The sequence below is a fragment of the Hydra vulgaris genome, chromosome 11 (genome assembly GCF_038396675.1).
Source record: "Hydra vulgaris chromosome 11, alternate assembly HydraT2T_AEP".
Classification (NCBI taxonomy): Eukaryota; Metazoa; Cnidaria; class Hydrozoa; order Anthoathecata; family Hydridae; genus Hydra; species Hydra vulgaris.
The window spans coordinates 41,828,520-41,847,500 of NC_088930.1; the positions used below are offsets into that span (position 1 = coordinate 41,828,520).

The 18,981-nt window shown below is 27.7% G+C and overlaps 1 protein-coding gene across 1 annotated transcript in view; it reads right to left on the minus strand.

The window, feature by feature from the left end:
* The window catches only part of LOC100212727 (26S proteasome non-ATPase regulatory subunit 11), a 22,698-nt gene continuing 3,717 nt past the window's right edge, over positions 1-18,981 (minus strand). Inside the window, exons 2-15 of the mRNA XM_065808873.1 lie at positions 14,669-14,761; positions 12,295-12,428; positions 12,044-12,115; positions 11,147-11,204; positions 10,799-10,910; positions 10,636-10,696; positions 10,467-10,553; positions 10,299-10,375; positions 3,278-3,401; positions 3,122-3,169; positions 977-1,054; positions 789-824; positions 361-412; positions 1-180 (exon numbers count right to left, since the gene is read on the minus strand). Coding sequence (XP_065664945.1) covers positions 38-180; positions 361-412; positions 789-824; positions 977-1,054; positions 3,122-3,169; positions 3,278-3,401; positions 10,299-10,375; positions 10,467-10,553; positions 10,636-10,696; positions 10,799-10,910; positions 11,147-11,204; positions 12,044-12,115; positions 12,295-12,428; positions 14,669-14,761 — 1,175 coding nt within the window. The 3' untranslated portion in view covers positions 1-37. The remainder of the gene's footprint in view (positions 181-360; positions 413-788; positions 825-976; positions 1,055-3,121; positions 3,170-3,277; positions 3,402-10,298; positions 10,376-10,466; positions 10,554-10,635; positions 10,697-10,798; positions 10,911-11,146; positions 11,205-12,043; positions 12,116-12,294; positions 12,429-14,668; positions 14,762-18,981) is intronic.

Here is an 18,981-nt window from a genome sequence, read left to right on the forward strand (position 1 = left end):
TTTTATTTGGGGATTATTGAAACATTTTATAAAAATATTACGACAGCTTCTTAGCTTTATTATACAACGAATCAACCACTCCACCCATACGTTGAATGATTTCTAAGGTGTTTTCATAAGTTTTATCGGTTATCTTTTCGTCAAATATTTCGAGCACTCCAGCACCTTGATCTAATATACCTATGATACAAATGCCCCATAACCATATAAATAATTTTTCAAATTTAAATACGTCATTTTAAACAAGTATTTATAAAACAAAACTTTTACAAATATTATATAACTATCATAAAAACTTGTATATATGAAGAAACTGAATTTATAATTAGCATAGTAAAAAAATAAGTATTTGAATTGTACCATTTAACTTTTGATCTAATATCATTTTTGACAATTTATTTTCAACAATTACCTATAAGAGAAAAATATTTAAGTAGTATTCAGCGTCATATCTATAAAGATACCTACAATGGAAGTTTTTAACTCGATGCTTTTGTATTTAAAAAAATCATATTAAAAACAAGAGGACACTGCTACCAATAATTCAAAGAGATTACTAAATACAAACAGAAAATATAATATCTTCAGGAGAATCACAAATATTTTGAATTCACAACCAAGTCAACTAACTACTGCGCATTCGGGTATTTTACAACTAGCTATTGCGCATTTCTTGGTTGTTACAGTATATCTTTTGATGGCACACTCACTGGCATGTCAGTTACAGCATACTTTAATAATAATAATAATAAAAATAATAATAACAGTAGTAATAATAAAGCACATACTAGTGGCAAATTGATAAGTTCAGCAATATGTGACACCTAAAAGCACAAAAAAAAGAAAAATTTTTCAAACGTATTAAGATAAAGGAATATTATAACTGGACGAAAGTCTTAAATATAATAAAAGCTTGACCTCAAAAAACTCAACAACAACAACAACAAAAAAACATAACATGAGATATAAGAAATACCTCAACTCTTGAAAATGGTTCGATCAACCGACATAAGTTCTGTTCCAAGAGATTATTATAAAGATTGTCAAAATGTCTCTAGAAAAAAATGTTACTATGGATATAGTAGCAAAATGTTAATCGAAAAACTCATAATTGATGTATTATATAATTTATCTAGAAGAAGTTGTATTACGTTATGTTTCTTATTAGAGAGTAATCATTTCTAATAAGAAACAAAGACATTATTTTTGCATTAAGCTTTTTTTCATCTTTAGTAAATAGAGAACTTTAGTGTTCTAGCTAGTTATAAAGTTGGTAACATATTGATTACAAAAAACTCGACAAACAAAGAGAATTAATTAAAAACATAAAAATATAACATACAATTGTAATTTTTCAAATAATACATTATTGAACAAATAACAGCTATATCTAGAGCTTATAATAGCTTAGAACTTATAAAATTTAGTAATATAATTTAAGTCAGTAAAATTACATAAAAAACAAAACAAGCAACAAAGAAATAAAGTAAAAAAGCAAAGAATTATTACTATAGCATAATTGTTAATTGAAAAGTTTAAAATATATATTTTTTTAAATCGTTAGTTTATTTAGTTTTTTACCGCAATTTTTATATTGCTGTTAAGTTTTAAAATCTTATTTTTATTTATTTACTTATTTAAAATTGATTATTACCATTTTTACTGTAGGTCCACTTAAAAAGTTTACAAAAACTTTTGCATAATATTTTTACAAAATTTATTTTTGGAGAAATCTTTTAAGATATATTTATTTTGTGGAATAATTTAAAATTATATAACATTTAGAATAATTTAACGTTTATTGATGAATTCAAAAGGTGAGCTTAGTATATTATATAACAATGCCTTTGGCCAATACATTATACAACAAAATCTCGTAACAAGGGCTGACCTATTGTATTATTTATACCAATCAACATTAGGATTGTTTCTTTTTATTCCCAGTTATTAATTTAAATTAAAGGGTTGCTGCTTCATCTTGATTAGAATACTTGTTTAACAAAAAATTAAATAGACTGTTTTTGAATTTGGAAAATGTAGGGAGAGATTTTAACTGTGAGAGGAGACTATTCCATGTGCATATGCTCTGATATTTAATCGATTTATGTCCATAACAAACAGTTCTATGTTTAGGTATAGATAATTTGAAGCTTTTAGCTGATCAAAGTTGGTAACGAGTATTTTTTTTATAAGTAAAAAAATCAGTAAATGGAGGTGGTAAGGTTTTTGTTGCTGTTTCCAAACAAACAGTTGGAGTGTTGAATAAGGTCTTTAACTTAAGTATCTCTGATATGTAGTAGAGGATATTTGGGTCAGAGTTAAAATGCTGAAAATAGATTATTTTTAGGGCTTTATTTTGGAGGTGAGATAATCTTTTAAGTGTTAGAGATTGGGTTTGTCCCCATATTTGACAATCATATCTAAGATGAGACTCAAAAACCACATGATATATGTTAAGAAGCGTTTCAAGATTAAGATAATGTCGAACTTTGGCCAACATACCGTTGGACCTGCTTAGTATTAGTGCTAAGTCTTGAAGATGGGATGCTAAACTTAAGTTAGAATCAATTTTGATACCAAGATACTTGATAAAATTCACAATATCTATTTTTTGACCACTTAATTGGAAATTCAGGTGCTTTTAAATTTTCGTTTGACTTGATTTAAAGATAATAATTTAATAATAAACTATTATTGATATTTTTCCGATTGTTATACATTTGTGTAACAACAATAGCAAAGAAAACCTACTTAACTAAATCTATAGAAAAAACCCTATAACATTGAATAGCCAATTAGTTAAAAATAGCAACCGGTTGTTTAGTGTTTTTAAAAGTAAATATGAATTAAAAAAGAAAAAAAAGAAGAATTCATTGCATAACTATCAACTTGTGTATATACTTGTTGATTCAATAAGAAGAACTATAGCATTACTATCGATTTAGATATATATTTGTCAGTTGAAATAAATAATGAGTTTGGGATGTTAAAGTTAAAAAAGTTTATTCAAATTTAAAAGTTAAAAAGTTGGTATATACAATATGCAATATGAAAACATCATATTTTTTTTTTTAATGCTGTATATATATAAAACAATTCAAAAAAACAAAAAAACATTTACTTTAATAATTGGATCATCAGTAAGTTCGCATTTGTATTTTACTAAAGTCTAAAAAAAAATAATAATAGAAGAAGAAAAAGTAAAGTATAATGAAATATAAAATATATAAAATTATAAAAACCTATTAATTAAAATAAAATACTTTTAAAAAATCACCTCTTGAAATTCAAGAAGAGATCTATTTTTACTTGCTGTTGCAATGCATCTCATTGCATCAATGTGAGGTCCACTGTAACGTAAAGCAAGTTTGCCGCTAATTATCGGCTGAACTTCTTCAGGTCTATAAAAAATTAATGTTTAAAATGAGATCTAAATTAGCATTATTGATTAAACATATTTACAACATCTCTGATTTGTATTTATTATCTATCTGAAATAACTCATCAGCATACTACATAGCTTTTTGTTTTACTGTTGTTAATAATAATGTTTGTTCTAAGTTTGTTGTTTCTTAATCATGTAGTGCGTGCTTATAAGTTTTTTTTAGTTTAAGCATTACCTAGTGGGTACAAGACGTGTTTTAGATGTCTAAAAAACGTAATAATACGCCTTAAAACATGTATCTTAATCACGTCTTGTACCCGCTGGGTAGTTGCTAAAATTTGCACAAAAAGGTCAAAATTCAACCTAATTAGTTTTATTATATGTCAACTGTCTGATTATTTGTTTAAATTGAAAAAATTTGTCAGAATATTGATTTATAAAATTAAAATCTAAAAAAGATTCTAAGCAGAAGTTTTATTTCTAAGATAAGCATACAAAGAGCAAAGTTTTATGTTTGTATTGTTGGTAACAGTACAAACATTGTAAAAACTTGCAATAGCTGGAAAAAAGTTTCCAGTTAAATTGTTAAGTAAACTATATATATAAAAAAAAAAAAGTTTTTTATTAAACTTTAATTGGGCTATTCATCTGATGGCCCGCAAAGACCTAGCAAGTGGCCCTCCAAATATTTTTGAAATTTTGAAAAAAGTTGGAAAAAAATGAAAATTAAAAAGAAAAAAGTTAAGTTTAATAAAACCATTAAATATACCCATTTGTTTATTAGCAAAAATGCATCCATTCATTTATTAGTAATCAAAGTTTTTTTTTAGTACAATCTGGAAATAATTTGCTGGATGCAAATCAAGTTATAAAGACATCAAATAAATGAGGTCGAGTAGATCTGATTTACGTAAAGGAAAACATTGTATATAACATTAGGAGAACATGCATTTCTGATGGTGAATAAACAAAACGCAACTTTTGAAATTATCAAAATATATTGAAAAACAATTTAAAAAAGAAGTTTATACGGAAACAGTTTTTTTATTGCTATTTTATTTTAAGTTTCCAGCAAATGTTAAATTAAAATCATGGCTGATGTGACAAAGAAAACAAAATTAGAATTTGACAATAGTAACTTCAACAAAGATTGGACACTTAAAATTCATTTATAATATCCAATCAACCTAATTCAAAACCCATGTGTTTACTTTGCAATCAGTGCTGTGACTACTAGGTCTGTAATTAATAACAGTGCCCCATCAATATTAGGTAAGAACCAAGGTGTGACATCACGATTGCCTCCAGTAGTCGTTCAGATGCAATCACTGCACTGTCTTCTACATCAAAATGTAACAAGATGAAAGAAACAATGGGCATGGTTATGAAAATTATAAATTTTATAAGATCCACATCAATTCTTCAGCATAGGTTATTTTGGCAATTACTTGAAGAAACAGAAGCAGATTTTAAAGATTTACTTCTCCACATTGACGTTCATTGGTTGAGTAAGGTAAAGCACTTGATTAATTTTGGAATCTCAAAGACAACATAATAAACTTTCTTATTACAAGATTTTTCTCGTAATAGATTTTCTCATAAAAATGCTGATAAATGCAAAAAAGTGTTGCAGGACAATGACTTTTTGGCTACAGTTTGTTTTCTAAATGATTTATTTGCTCATTCGAACACATTTAACTTGCTGCTGCAGAGTAGGAAAAAGACAATAACTGATCTGGTTGAGAAATTAAGTGCTTTTGGAGATAAGTTACCTTTGTTATTGACAGATCTCCAGTCAGCTAAACTTCTTCACTTTCCAAATATAAAGGAATTTATTGCTTCAACACCTGGCTCAGCTACAATCACCAATGTGACGATTGAGCTCTTGAGTCAGCTTTATACAAATTTAAAAGCTCAATTTGAAAATTTCTATATTCTCAATAATATGATGTTGTTCATTCAAAATCATTTTAAAATTATTCATGTGAGTGATTTTTCATGCAAACACTAAAATGTTACTTAGTTGATGAAGGTTCTCTTCTGTTGGAACTTGTTGATATCCAGGGTTCAAATACATTGAAGGATTTAAAGGAAGAAGGAACAGTTAAGTTTTGGTCAGAAAGGATTCAAAAGAAACAATTTCCAAATGCAAGAAAAGCTTATTTATACTCACAATGTTTGGTTCAACATACAATTCAATCATTGAATCAATTTTTTCAAACATGAATGCAATCAAAACACACACTCAAGGTTCATTGTGCAATGAGAGGTTGCAAGATTGTATGAGAATTGCTTCATATCAGCCAAAATTTAAAGTAGCTCAAAAGCGTAAATGCAATTTTTCTCATTGACTCCATTTTAAATTTTACATTATATATATTTTAAATAGAACATTTATAAACATATATATATAAATTTCTTCTAATTATTTTGCAACAACAAGTAGAATTTTAGTTTAATTAATTTAAAACAGCATATCATTTGTTTATTTGTTTGTTATGTTGTTTAAATATTATTTTATAGTGGTTTAAAAAGAGCTCTAATTGATATTAAATGCTGAAAATGCATAGAATGGATGGGGCTCTGTCACAGATCTTGCAGGGGTAGCTATTGCTGCTCTCCAAGACCATTGATTGTGGGGGTAGATTATCCACACCTCTGGCCCCCCCACCACCACCCAACTTTTATAGCTTTTTGGCCCTCGACCAAATATAGTTAAATAGCCCTGGGTTATATGTTTAAATGATGTTATTTGATAAAAAAATAACTCCTTAAAATTTCATGGTCTTAATACAATATTAAATGACAGTACAATTAATTTTAATTTTGTGCTTATGTCAACTAATTTACCAAATTTGATAAAACAACTCATTAGCATACTGTATAGTAATTATTTTACTTTGCTTACCAAAAAAACGCACACATACATACATATATTTATATATATAAAATTTGTGCAAAACAATACATAACAATAACTGAATCAAAGACTGGAACTTTCACATAGCTGTCCATTTATAAAAATTTCATAAAATATAAAATTGCTACATAACCAAAAAGAAAAAAGGAAAAGGAAAAAACTTAGAATTTAAAATATGAGTGTTTCAACATTTGCTAAAAGAACATCACACAAAAAAAATATTCTGAAGTGAAAAAATATATTAAAACTGGAATATATGATTATGAAATTAGTCGATCAAATTTCAGATTCAGAATTTAAAGAAGGATATTATATTAGAAAAGCACTCTATTCAAACTCTATTTAAACAAATGTTGCAAAAAAATTAGTACCAAAACCATATAATTATTGCTAACTCATTGATTGATAGCTTTGATTGCACAAAAACTACATTGGTACAGACTATGCATATTGTTGTGCCAGTCCTCAAAACTGGAATTGTTGGGACTAACATAATGATGACAAAATCTTTGATGTCTCAAGCTCAATTTATGGAGCACATAACACAATTAGAAAATCAATAGGCAAAACACTCAAGAAACATTTGTGCCTGATCCACCCCTGATCGCCTACTTTGACAGCAAAATTTTACCTGAATGAATTCCATAGGAGTCAACTTACCAAAAAACATTCAACCACAAAAACATTCAACCACAAAAAGAACCTGTCAGAATGACAACAATCACATTGGGTTCGTCAGACTGACACTGACCACATCGGATAAAAATGATAATGTAATTTTATTGCCAGGTAGCTTAGAAAAGATATATACTGGCTTAAAATCTATTTATTCCATAGATAATTCAAACTCACAGCATGCTATTAAGTTAGCAACAATCTTTAATAAAGCAGTAACATTTGATGAAGTTAAAAGTTTATATTTCAGATTGTTGAATATCGCATAAATCTCACGACCAAACTGTAAATGAAAAACTTGAAAGCAGAATATAAAATTATCATTCTTTTGTGAATACTCTGACAAAAAATTGTATAACTTAAAATATATACACTTAAATATATTGTAAAGTTTATATATATATATATATATATATATACAGTGTCGGACAAAACGAGTGCAACCAAATAATGCTGATTTGGTTTCTTTATATAAAAGTGCTGTATTTTTCAATTTAGAGAAATAACTATGTAACTGTTTAGAGACAAAGTTCTTCAAGATTTATTCATCACAAAGTTCATTATTTGTACACGAAAATTAATAAATTAATCAAAAGTATTAAAAAAAGTTGATTTCCTTCTGGACAAAACAAGTGCAACTCGATAAAATGTTGACCAAGCTGTATTTCGCTATCAATATTTTGTGGCGAATCCTTTGTTGTTGATCACAGCCTTGCATCTTCGAGGCATAGATTCGATCAGGTGATCAATGAAACTTTGTGGAATCGCTGCCCAGGCCTTTTGGATTTGTTCAAACAGCTGATCTTTATTACAAACACCTTCACGATTAATTCTGCGGTTGACGATGTCTCACAGGTTCTCGATAGGGTTGAGATCCGGAGATTGAGGCGGCCAATCCATCACCGATAGGTGGTTGTCTTGAAACCACTGCTTGACTACTTTTGCAGTGTGTTTCGGATCGTTGTCTTGCTGAAAAACCCATTTTATTGGCATATTCCATTCAGCATGAGGTAACATAACATCTTTCAGGGTATTTTTATACATGAAACGGTCCATTATTCCATCGTTTCGATGTATTGGACCAAGACCGTTAGCAAAAAAACACCCCCTGACCATTACATTGCCTCCACCATGCTTCATGGTCTTATGGCAGTAACTTAAATTGAGGCGTTTTCCGGCCGGTCGACATACACAGCAAATGTCATCGCTCCCAATGATGTTGAACTTCAATTCCTCACTGAACAGGACAGTTCGCCATTTCTGCACATTCCAGTCAATATGAGATGTAGCAAACAGGAGTCTTTTCTTCTGATTTTTTAGTGAAATCAGCGGTTTCTTTGCAGGGCGTCGAGAAAATAATCTGGCTTCAACAGCATGTCGTCTGATTGTTCGGTCCGATACAGGCAGCTCTAATTGCTTTTGTATCTTGACTGATGATATCCAGGGATCCTTCTTGACGGATCTGACGATCATAGAATCCTCTCTAGAAGTGGTGGAATGCGGTCTTCCACCTTTGTTATCTGCTGCCAACTTCCCCGTAGAACGATATTTAGAACATAGCCTTGATACGGTCCATTTTTTCAGGCGATATTTATCACAAATACTTTTTTGTGACATTCCACTTACGTAATCGCCTATAATTTTCATTCTTAGTACCAATCCAAGACTGTCGGGAGCCATTTCTGCACTTGAAGTCATAAAAATAATAAAAATAAATAATCACGCTTCTCAAGGCTTACCGTGATACATTTACCTTGTGATGATACAATAATACTCTGTGGAACACAACGTCTTGGTTGGATGTGGACTGTATTGATGTAATGAAACACTTGCTGTATTTCACTTCTTGTATTGATGTTCTTCGATAAAACACTTTGATAAAACTCACTTCGATAAACTGTCTTGATAATACTGACTGATTGACTTCCACATAGTGACTGAATTACATGTCGATTTATATGTCTCTTATATAGTAAAATGAACCTGTGTGAACCTGTTCTGGAAGATTCTAGATGCTTCTTTTCGATGCTTCTGAAAGCTTCTGGATGCGTCTGGAAGCTTCTGAATGGTTCTGGATATTTCTGGATGCTACTGGATGCTTCCAGATGCTTCTTCTGGAAACTTCTGGAAGCTTCTGCATGCTTCTGGAAACTTTTGGAAACTTCTGGATACTTCCTTTAATTATTAAAAAACTTCCGTGACGTTGGCACGAACCAGACTTTAGAAAATGAAACAAACCAAAAAAGTTGCACTTGTCTTGTCCGCTGCAAAATGGCACTTGTCAACAAAATTCTGCCTTTGTGCTGTCACCTGTCAGCTGATTGCACATGTCATGGCATGCCATGACTCCAGACTCCTGAACTGTTTGGTGTGGTAATATAGTTCGTTCCGTTTGATAGACATGTAAAATTAGGAACACTTTTTAGCATTGTTCGATGTTGGTTGCAAATGTTTTGTCCAATACTGTATATGTATATATATATATATACACACCCAAATAATGTAAATTTCTAATTTTTAAACTAAATTTCTTGGCAAATATATACAATTGATTAACATTTGAACTTTATTAAAACCCTAGGAAATTTCAGTTGAACAAATATTTTGTGAAGCAGACAAAAAAAAAACTTTTAGGTTTTTACTTTTAAAATTTATTTTTTAAAAGTATTAATTAATTAAACAGTTATTAAAATACAATTGAAATAATTACTAAAAATTTCCATAAATTGAAATAAACATCTCAAAACCAAAAGCATTGATAAAATGAAATTACCAATAACAAGTTTAATGTTTCTTGAAGTTTTTAATATTGCTAAGAACTAGTCAAACCTTTTTTAACCAACAAAAAACAACAACATTGACACAACAAAAGTAATCAATACTTTTCTTCAGAGGTATTTGTAATATTGGGAATTAGCATAGCAATAATTAGTTGCAAGTAAGCCTTGTTAATATTGTTCAAATATTCCAGTATCATAACCACTAATTACTAAGATTTTATTGCTTAACTTAGAATAATTAAACTATCCATGAGAAATTTTAAAAATTAGGCAACTTTAAAGAATCTTAAAAAGAACCTTTAAGTTAGCATTAAAACATAGAGTTAATTCTTAACTTTAAAGCTAAAAACAGGCAACTTGATAACCCCAGATAATATGTCTGGTAATCAATCAATATCCTGTGATTAATGAATTGGATCAATCTAACTATGAATAGTTATCAATTAATGTCATTATGAATTGTCAACAAATAAAAAATTCATAAAGAAGAAAGTATTATTATACTAAGATATGAAAGACTACTAATAATAAAACTTACAGGTTCAACATAATTTTGCTAAGCAGCATATATTTCAAACCAATAATAGCTTTTTGATTACCAATTGAATCATATCCCTAAAACATCCAATTTTATTTTTGCTAATTGCTAATTGTATTATATAATACAAAAAATTGCTAATTGTATTAAATAATGCACCAAATGTACCTCAAAAGCTTCATAAAAGTAGGAGTATGCAGTCTTAAAGTCATTTTCATCAGCATGCAATATGCCTGATTGTAAATCTAAAGCTGCCTAAAACAAAATATAACTAAAAAATTTAGTTTAAAAAAAAAACAGACTAAATAAATAGATTGATTTAACTTTAAATTCTTACTTGTAATTTTGGTGGACAATAAATACCACTTGCTGTTGTTCTTGCAGATGTTAATGCCGCTCTTAAAAGAAGAATTAAAAATAAATAAATACAGATACATAAAAATAGAAAGATAAACCTATCTGCAACAAGATCAAAACTCTTTTTTTTAAATGAGTCAAACCTCGCTTTAGGAATATTAGTTAATGCATGATATGTACGACTTTCAAGAAGTTGAACTTCCATAAGGAGAGCTTTATCATCTAGTTTCTTCAGCTCTTTTACCAAAAGTGAACCTACATAGATGATCAATATAAATTTGTTACAGCAAAAAATTCCAGACTCAACCCTCAGACTCAACAAATCTTCTGAGAGTCTTAACCTTGGGTACAAATCTAGAACTCAACAAATTTGAGAATTTAACATTGTCCAGTGTGTAAATCCATTGTCTTTGCTGAAAACCCATTAAACAACATATTTAACATACAGAACCTAAAAACTAACATAACTAACAAAAACAAAACTGTAGTACCTTGATTTAATGCTTCCGAATAGCATTTTGAATCTATGTATAATGCAACAAGACGAGCCTAATAAAAATAAAAATAAAATAATAATAAAACCATCATATTAATATTGATAAGTTTAAAAAAAAGGTCATATTATTAATTGCTTTATGAATTAAAATTAAATCAAACTCAAATTGATTTAATATAATTTAATCAAAATTCAATTAGAATTCAATCAAAATTCAACCAGAAAAACCTAAAAACATTTTGTTGACAAACCTAAACTTTCATTAAAAAATATTCAAAAATTTATTTCTCATTTGCTACTATATCTAAATCAGCAATTTTTTTTAGTAACAGGTTTTCACAGGAGACACATGCAGTCACTCACCTAACCTGACCACACAATTAACATTTTGTTTTGATAACTTAACCACAGGTCATAAAATTAAAAAAATAATACCTTCAACTGAAAAAGTATACAAAATCTTAACAAATGAGAAAATATATAAAAGATAAACTTGAAAAAATAAAACCATAGAAATATTTTAATTGAAAAAAAAAAACTATATAGCTAAATAAATGCATTAACATATTATATCTCATATATCATATATCTATTTTGAAAATTTTCTTTTCTTTGCCAAAATATTATTTTTTCGCCAACTTTATATAGATTGTTTGATTAATGTTTGTTCTGAGTATAAGTTCATAATATTATTTTTTAAAATTAATATCAAGGACCTGTTAAAGGTCTAAAGCAACCCCTTAAAATATTTTTTATTTAAAAATATTTTAAAACTAATGTTATAGAACACATGGGAGTAATAGTAGATTTTAAAAAAAATGTTTTTTGAACCACTTTACCATGCATGGTAACTTTTAAATAATAGATGGTTTAAATATTTAAAAGCACTTACTTCTAAAGTCTGTTTTAATAATAACCGCTTTTCCTCTTCAGCCCAGCTGATACATTCTTTGCATATTTGGACCTATGGTTATTATACAAAAAGAATTAAAAAATAGAAATAATAAATATAAAATAATGAAAAACAAATACGTTTACATTTATTTTATTAAACATGAATTGAGTAAAATAAATAAATACAAATAAAAATTATATTTTTTACTTTTATTTATCAATATGAAAATAATATGAAAAAATAAATACAGCTTCGCTTGTATCAGTTTCAACACTACATGTATCTAAAAATAAATCCAGCAAATCTCTGACAACTTTAGCTGCTTTGGCTTTTGACATGCATTGTAAAAATGGTCTAGTTTCTTTGATTAATTTGCTGAGCTCTAAATAAATTTAAAAAAATGTGTAAGACGCTATTTTCAGACCATAATTATATATATATATATATATATATATATATATATATATATATATATATATATATATATATATATATATATATATATATATATATATATATATATATATATATATATATATATATATATATATATATATATACACATTTAGTGATGCAATTTTGTGCATATACTATCAAGAAAGTGCTCGATGAACAAAGTCAGAGCTATAATATAGTAGAAAATAAAACTATGTGATTTTCACAACTTTTAGTTTCATGCTGTTGCAATCATCAGGTGAAATACAAATATAGTTTGTTTGTTTAAAAAACTATATACAATTGAAACTATACAGAAAAAACCTATATGAAAAAAACTATTGTTACAACCACGTGTATCAAATCCTCAGGTCTGTGGTTGCTTAATAGAAATTTATTTTCATGACGACATTTGGAAATTAACTCGGTTTTTTTATTAAGTAGCTCTTCAGCATTTTTATAAAGTAAAATTATTAGTTTTTCATATAAACAAAGTAAACATTTTTTTGTTGTATTGTTGTAAGCAGGGGCTTTTTTAAGGAAAGTCAAACTTAATTCTGGTGTTTCTTTCAGTTTTTTCCTAGTTTCCTATATATATTTTAAGAGAGTAGTTGCATTTAAAAGTTTTTTGTTTGTAAATGATTGCTTGTGTAACGATTGTTTTGACGTCACAATGGGATGTTTTGACAGAGCCAAAGTATGTGAAGTGGTGGATTTATATATTCTAGACTAATTATCCAAAACCATAAATAAAAATGATATAGGTCTTTACGAGATGATGGATTGAGGGTGATGCGCACAAAAACTACTGCACAGTTAGACAAAGTCAGAAAAAATATAATTGAAATATTTAAAAAAACATCAGATTTCAAATAGAGATTCAAACCAATCTAAACAGCGTTAATTTTCATAAAATGACTTGTCATCTTCAAAAAAAATCCTACCAACCTTTTAAAAAACAAAATGACCAACTACTCTACATCCACACTGAATCAAACCACCTGCCCCAAGTCCTTAAGCAAATCCCTCTCTCCATTAATGATCGACTATTGCAAAATTCTTCTGATGAAAAAATATTCAACTCATCAAAAACAGAAAGAAAAAAAAGAAAAAGGAATATAATTTGGTTTAACCCACCCTACAATAAAAGCATCTCTACCAATGTTGGCCAAATCTTTTTGCCAACAATTAATAGATAAGCATTTCCCACCTTTAATTATCAATTAATAGATAAGCATTTCCTACCTTCAAACCGATTGCATAAACTATTTAATCTACAAAAAAATAAATTCAAATAACACGACTGAAAATCTCCCTTGCAATTGCAAACAAAAAGAAATCTGCCCGCAAAATAAATATTGTAGAGCGATAAACATAATTTACAAATGTATAAGATCTTCCCCAAACACCCCCAACAAAGCATACGTTGGTTATCAGAGGGAGTATGAAAAAAGAGGTATGCAAATCGCAAGCAATCATTTACAATCAAAAAACTTTTAAATGCAACCACTCTCTCAAAACATATATGGGAAACTAGGAAAAACTGAAAGAAACACCAGAATTAACTTGATCTATCCTAAAAAAACCTCCTGCTTACAACAATACAACAAAAATGTTTACTTTGTTTATATGAAAAACTAATAATTTTATTTTATAAAAATACTGAAAAGCTACTTAATAAAAAAACAGAGTTAATTTCCAAATGTCGTGACGAAAATAAATTTCTATTAAGCAACCACAAACCTGAAGATTAGATACATGCGGTTGTAACAATAGTTTTTTCCGTAAAGGTAGTTTCAAATGTATATAATTTTTTAAACGAACAAACTATATTTGTATTTCACCTGATAATTGCAACAGCATGAAACTTAAAGTTGTAAAAATAACATTGTTTTTTTTTCTACTATATATATATATATATATATATATATATATATATATATATATATATATATATATATATATATATATATATATATATATAAATGTAATAAAACTAAGTACTATATATATATATATATATATGTAATAAAATATATATATATATATATATATATATAAGTGTGATAAAACTAAATAATAAAATATATATATATATATATATATATATATATATATATATAAATGTAATAAAACTAAGTACATTCCATATTTTTTTTAAATATAGCAAATTTAACTAATACATACCATGAATTTTTCCTTCTTTTGAATACAATAATCCTAACTTTAATATGGCTTCTTCTTTATCTTGAACTGAATCTTCATGATTTGTATCAAACTCTTTATTGACAAAAATAAAATTATTGTATACATTTATTGCCTTAATTTACTGTATTTTATACATTCTTAAAACAATAATCAAATTGACAAACTGTATTTATGCTATACTGTATTTATTACATTGACACTGTATATATTCTTGTGTCAAACCAAAGTGTTATTTTAATTCATACTCTCAAAACTCTTACTCTGTTTTAGTCCTCAACATATTTTTATAATTTCACAGCAACACTCATTTTAGTCCTCAATATATGCTCATAATTTCATATCAACACTAATCTTTATGATAACTTTTAATTATTTAAAGTCATGTTTTTATTTTCTTCTGTGTTTCCAGCACAGCAAAATACAATTTTTTTACCCAAACAAATAATGCATGGAGCAACCTCGCTCAAGGAACAATTAATAGATGTGGAATCAAAATTTTTTTTACAAATTCGAGGCTGTTAAAGGCTAACATATATATGTTAGGTTTCTGCATATAAATCCAACAGCACTATGAATTATTAATAACTCCCAAATAGTTCAAGCTCACTAAGTTGCCATTTTTCATTGCAATGTTTTGGTTGTCAAATTAAAGACCTATTAAATTTGAAACAATTAATATTCACATGGGCTAAAATAAGTGATTGTGAATTACAATGGTCTGAAGGGAATTCGGAATATTGAAATTTTTTTTAATCAAAGAAATTTAGAGTAAAACTGGGTCAAACCGCACACTTGTCAATAAAAATTAAATAACTTTTTTATTTTTCATTTTTTCTTTTTCTTTTTTTTTTTATTAGATAGGTAATAAAAAACTACATAAGATAGTATAAATATATGTTTAAAAAATATTAATAAAATCATCAAAAATATTAAATGTAAAGAAAAAAAAATTGTGCAGTTTTAGGCGACATTCATAAAACCGCACACTTGAGAAAACATTGAAAGTTTTAAACTTTTTTTTATTATATTTTTTAACACAACTTATATTTAGGAAACTATATTAAAGTTTTTACATTTTTTGCAACAAAAAAATTTAGTTCCAACTACATATTTCTTTGGTAAACATGTTTCTTTGCACAACCATTCCCGACACGTCGAATTCTCGCATTACAACATTTCTGTGTGTAACTGTACTCTACACTTTTTACATTTTGCAACTTTTAATCTTTTGGCTGCTGGTACTTGTTCTTCATTATTGTTTTGCTGAGGTTGCTCAGCATTGCTATGCTCAGGCATTTGAGTACTTGGCATAGAGAGTCTATGCTTTGTGTTAAGTTTAGCAACTTTCACGGCTTTCTTTGTTGCTTTTTCTTCATCTTTTTGTTTGAGGAACTCTATCACATTTTCTTCGGTAATACATTTTCTGCCAAGTTTTGACATGTTGTACTGCTTCGATTTCTTAACATGCAATTGATTTCTGGCTTGAAAAAACTGCTTCGACTCTATCTTGATACTGTTTTTGCAATGCTCAACACATGCATGATACCTATCAAAACCTGAAGCTGGTGTAGTTAAAAAAGATGGTAATTGGTATGTAGTTGGAGTAGGTGCTGTAGCGGCTGTTGAAGATGATGAAGCTGTATCTGAGCAAGATGGTGTAGGTGCTGCAGAGGTTGCTAAAGTTGATTATGTGAGTTGTATGCCCATCTAATACTAAAATATGAATACCACCTATTTGCTCAGTTTCGGGTATAAATACTTCTTTCACCCATTCAATAAACCTATCATGCTCCATCCAACCTGATTTTGAAATTGAATATTTGGTGCCAACTGAACCACCTCTTGCCCAGTCAGGAGGAAAGTTTCTTTTGGCCTTAAATACCACAAATAGTGATTCAAAATGCCCATTAGCGTTGCAGCTATTGTTAACAGTATAATGAATTCTTTCATTGTTGCCAGTAAGTTAAATGCACGTGTTGTCCCTTTTTGACACATTACAGTTGTTTTGCCTAGATCACCTGAAAAACCTGCTTCATCACAATTCCAAATATGCGACCCAGAAGTTTTACCAATCTGTTAATATTGCTTGGCGACACATTCAAAATAACAATCAATTATTTCTGGTGTACAAAAAGCTGCTCCTTTAGATGCTAAGTTATCCCCTTTTCTTGTTGAAATTTCTTTTGACCATTTTGTCATAAAGGCATAAAACCAGTCTTTACCAGGCTTGTCATTTTTGAATAAGTGCAATTGGTCTTCACGTTTAAGGTAGCCACATACAAATTCTAGGATTTCATTTCGGTTAAACCATAACCCTAGTCATCAAGTAATTGGAATGCATGCACCATCAATCTTTCAAGCCTTTGTTGTTGTTATTTTTGCGATATTCGAGCGTTGAGACTGGAACGTCAATATTAAACGCAGCTCTTCTCAGTGATATTCTACTTTCTTTGATATCAGTTAATGCGGCTAGTATATCGTCTTCCTTGTATGCTTTTGTTTTTTTAGTTGACATGTTAAAGTGAATGAGTTAAATTGAATTGAGTGAGTGATGACTATATTGAGAAATAATACAATAATTGGTTTTTAATGAGTAAGAGTTTATTATATTAACAAATAACATTATATTTCATTCATAAATAAACTGGAATTAACACTAAGTTAATTAGATAAAGATAGGTGGTTAGTCACTTGCGAAAAACTAAACTAAGTAACTAATCGAATATGCAGTTTTATCAGAAAAAAGAGTTTTTTTTTACTTTTCTGATTTTTTATTTAACTTTTTGTTCTAGCTACATAAAAATTATACTATCAGAATTAAAATTAAATTTCCAACAAGATAGTGCTCAAATTATTTTTATATCAGTTTTGGTTTAAGCGCTATTTTGTTTGCAACGATAAAAAATATATAAAAATTTTTTGACTCCTAGTTAAAGTTGTATAAAAAAAGGAAAAAATGGAGTTGAATCAGCATATAATTTTATCAATTCCAATAGAGGAGATAGTTCTGTATTTGAATCTATTTTAATTTTTTTCATAGCCATATTCGTTTAGTTTTTATTTGATAATTTCGATCAGTGTGCAGAATGATATGGTCTGCGGTTTGACCTGGTTTTACTCTATACTATTTTTTAAAAAGTAAAAAAATATTGGTCATGAGAATAAAAAAATACTTCAATTGAAAAAGAATGAAATACTATTCATAAAACTATTATTTAATTTATTATAATTAATTTTAAATTTAAGATGCATATTTTTATCCATGCGTGGATGTATTATTGTTTTAGTCTTTAACCAATAAAATATATATCGCAGTTTTCTTGAGAAGCCTAATTTAATTGCATATAACTTTTGCAATTGCATTGTTCACATTTTTCTTCTTTTTCAATGTGGTCAAAATATTTTTAAAATGATATTCAACTTTGTAATATATTTTGACTCCATTTTAAAATTATAAATAACACTAGGCAAAAAAATGTTTTTGTTCAAGTGCCTAGAATATTTCAACCATTTAAGTAATTTTTTCTGTTAAATTCGAAAACAACATTAGTTTTTTTCTATCAGGTTCTCAAGTATGAATGAGAGCAGGAGTTGAAAAAAGCACTGGTAAAACCGACATTGCAAGACAAGCGAGTCTAGACAGCTTTTTGTGGAGCTGTTGTTACTTGAGCTATCTGTTTAAATTGGTTTTTCTTAATGTGATTGATGTTTGATGTCATAATAAATTTGTTGAATGTTTTTTAAAACACAAGGAATTTGGTTAAGATTTATATAATAGATTTATAATAAAATTTACTAAATAATAAAAATTATATTATCAAAATATAAAAATATAAACATGAACATGTTTATAAAAAAAAAAAAAGTTTAAGTATATTAAATAAAGTTTTCTTAAAAATATCTTCTTAAAAGACTGTTATTTGATATTTAAGTTAATTAAAAAACCTCTTTTATTTAAAATATATAATTATTTAAAAAGTTCATTTGTCTAAAATGTCATCATAGTTGTTTAAAGTTATTAAGAAAACGTGGAAATTGTTTAAAAAGATTTAATAAACTATGAAATTTTAGGCTTATATAATTTATTTTAAAATTGTTAATTTTGTTATTTTTAATTTTATATTTATAATATAGACATATAAAAAGTAAAACAATATATTTAATTTGATAAAATTGTTTCCAATTTTACAGTTTGAAAAACTTTATTCAAAAGATATATATTTAATAAGATTTATTTCAGTTTTTTTATAGGGTTAAAGAAACTACAAAAAATTGCCAAAAGGATAAGTTTT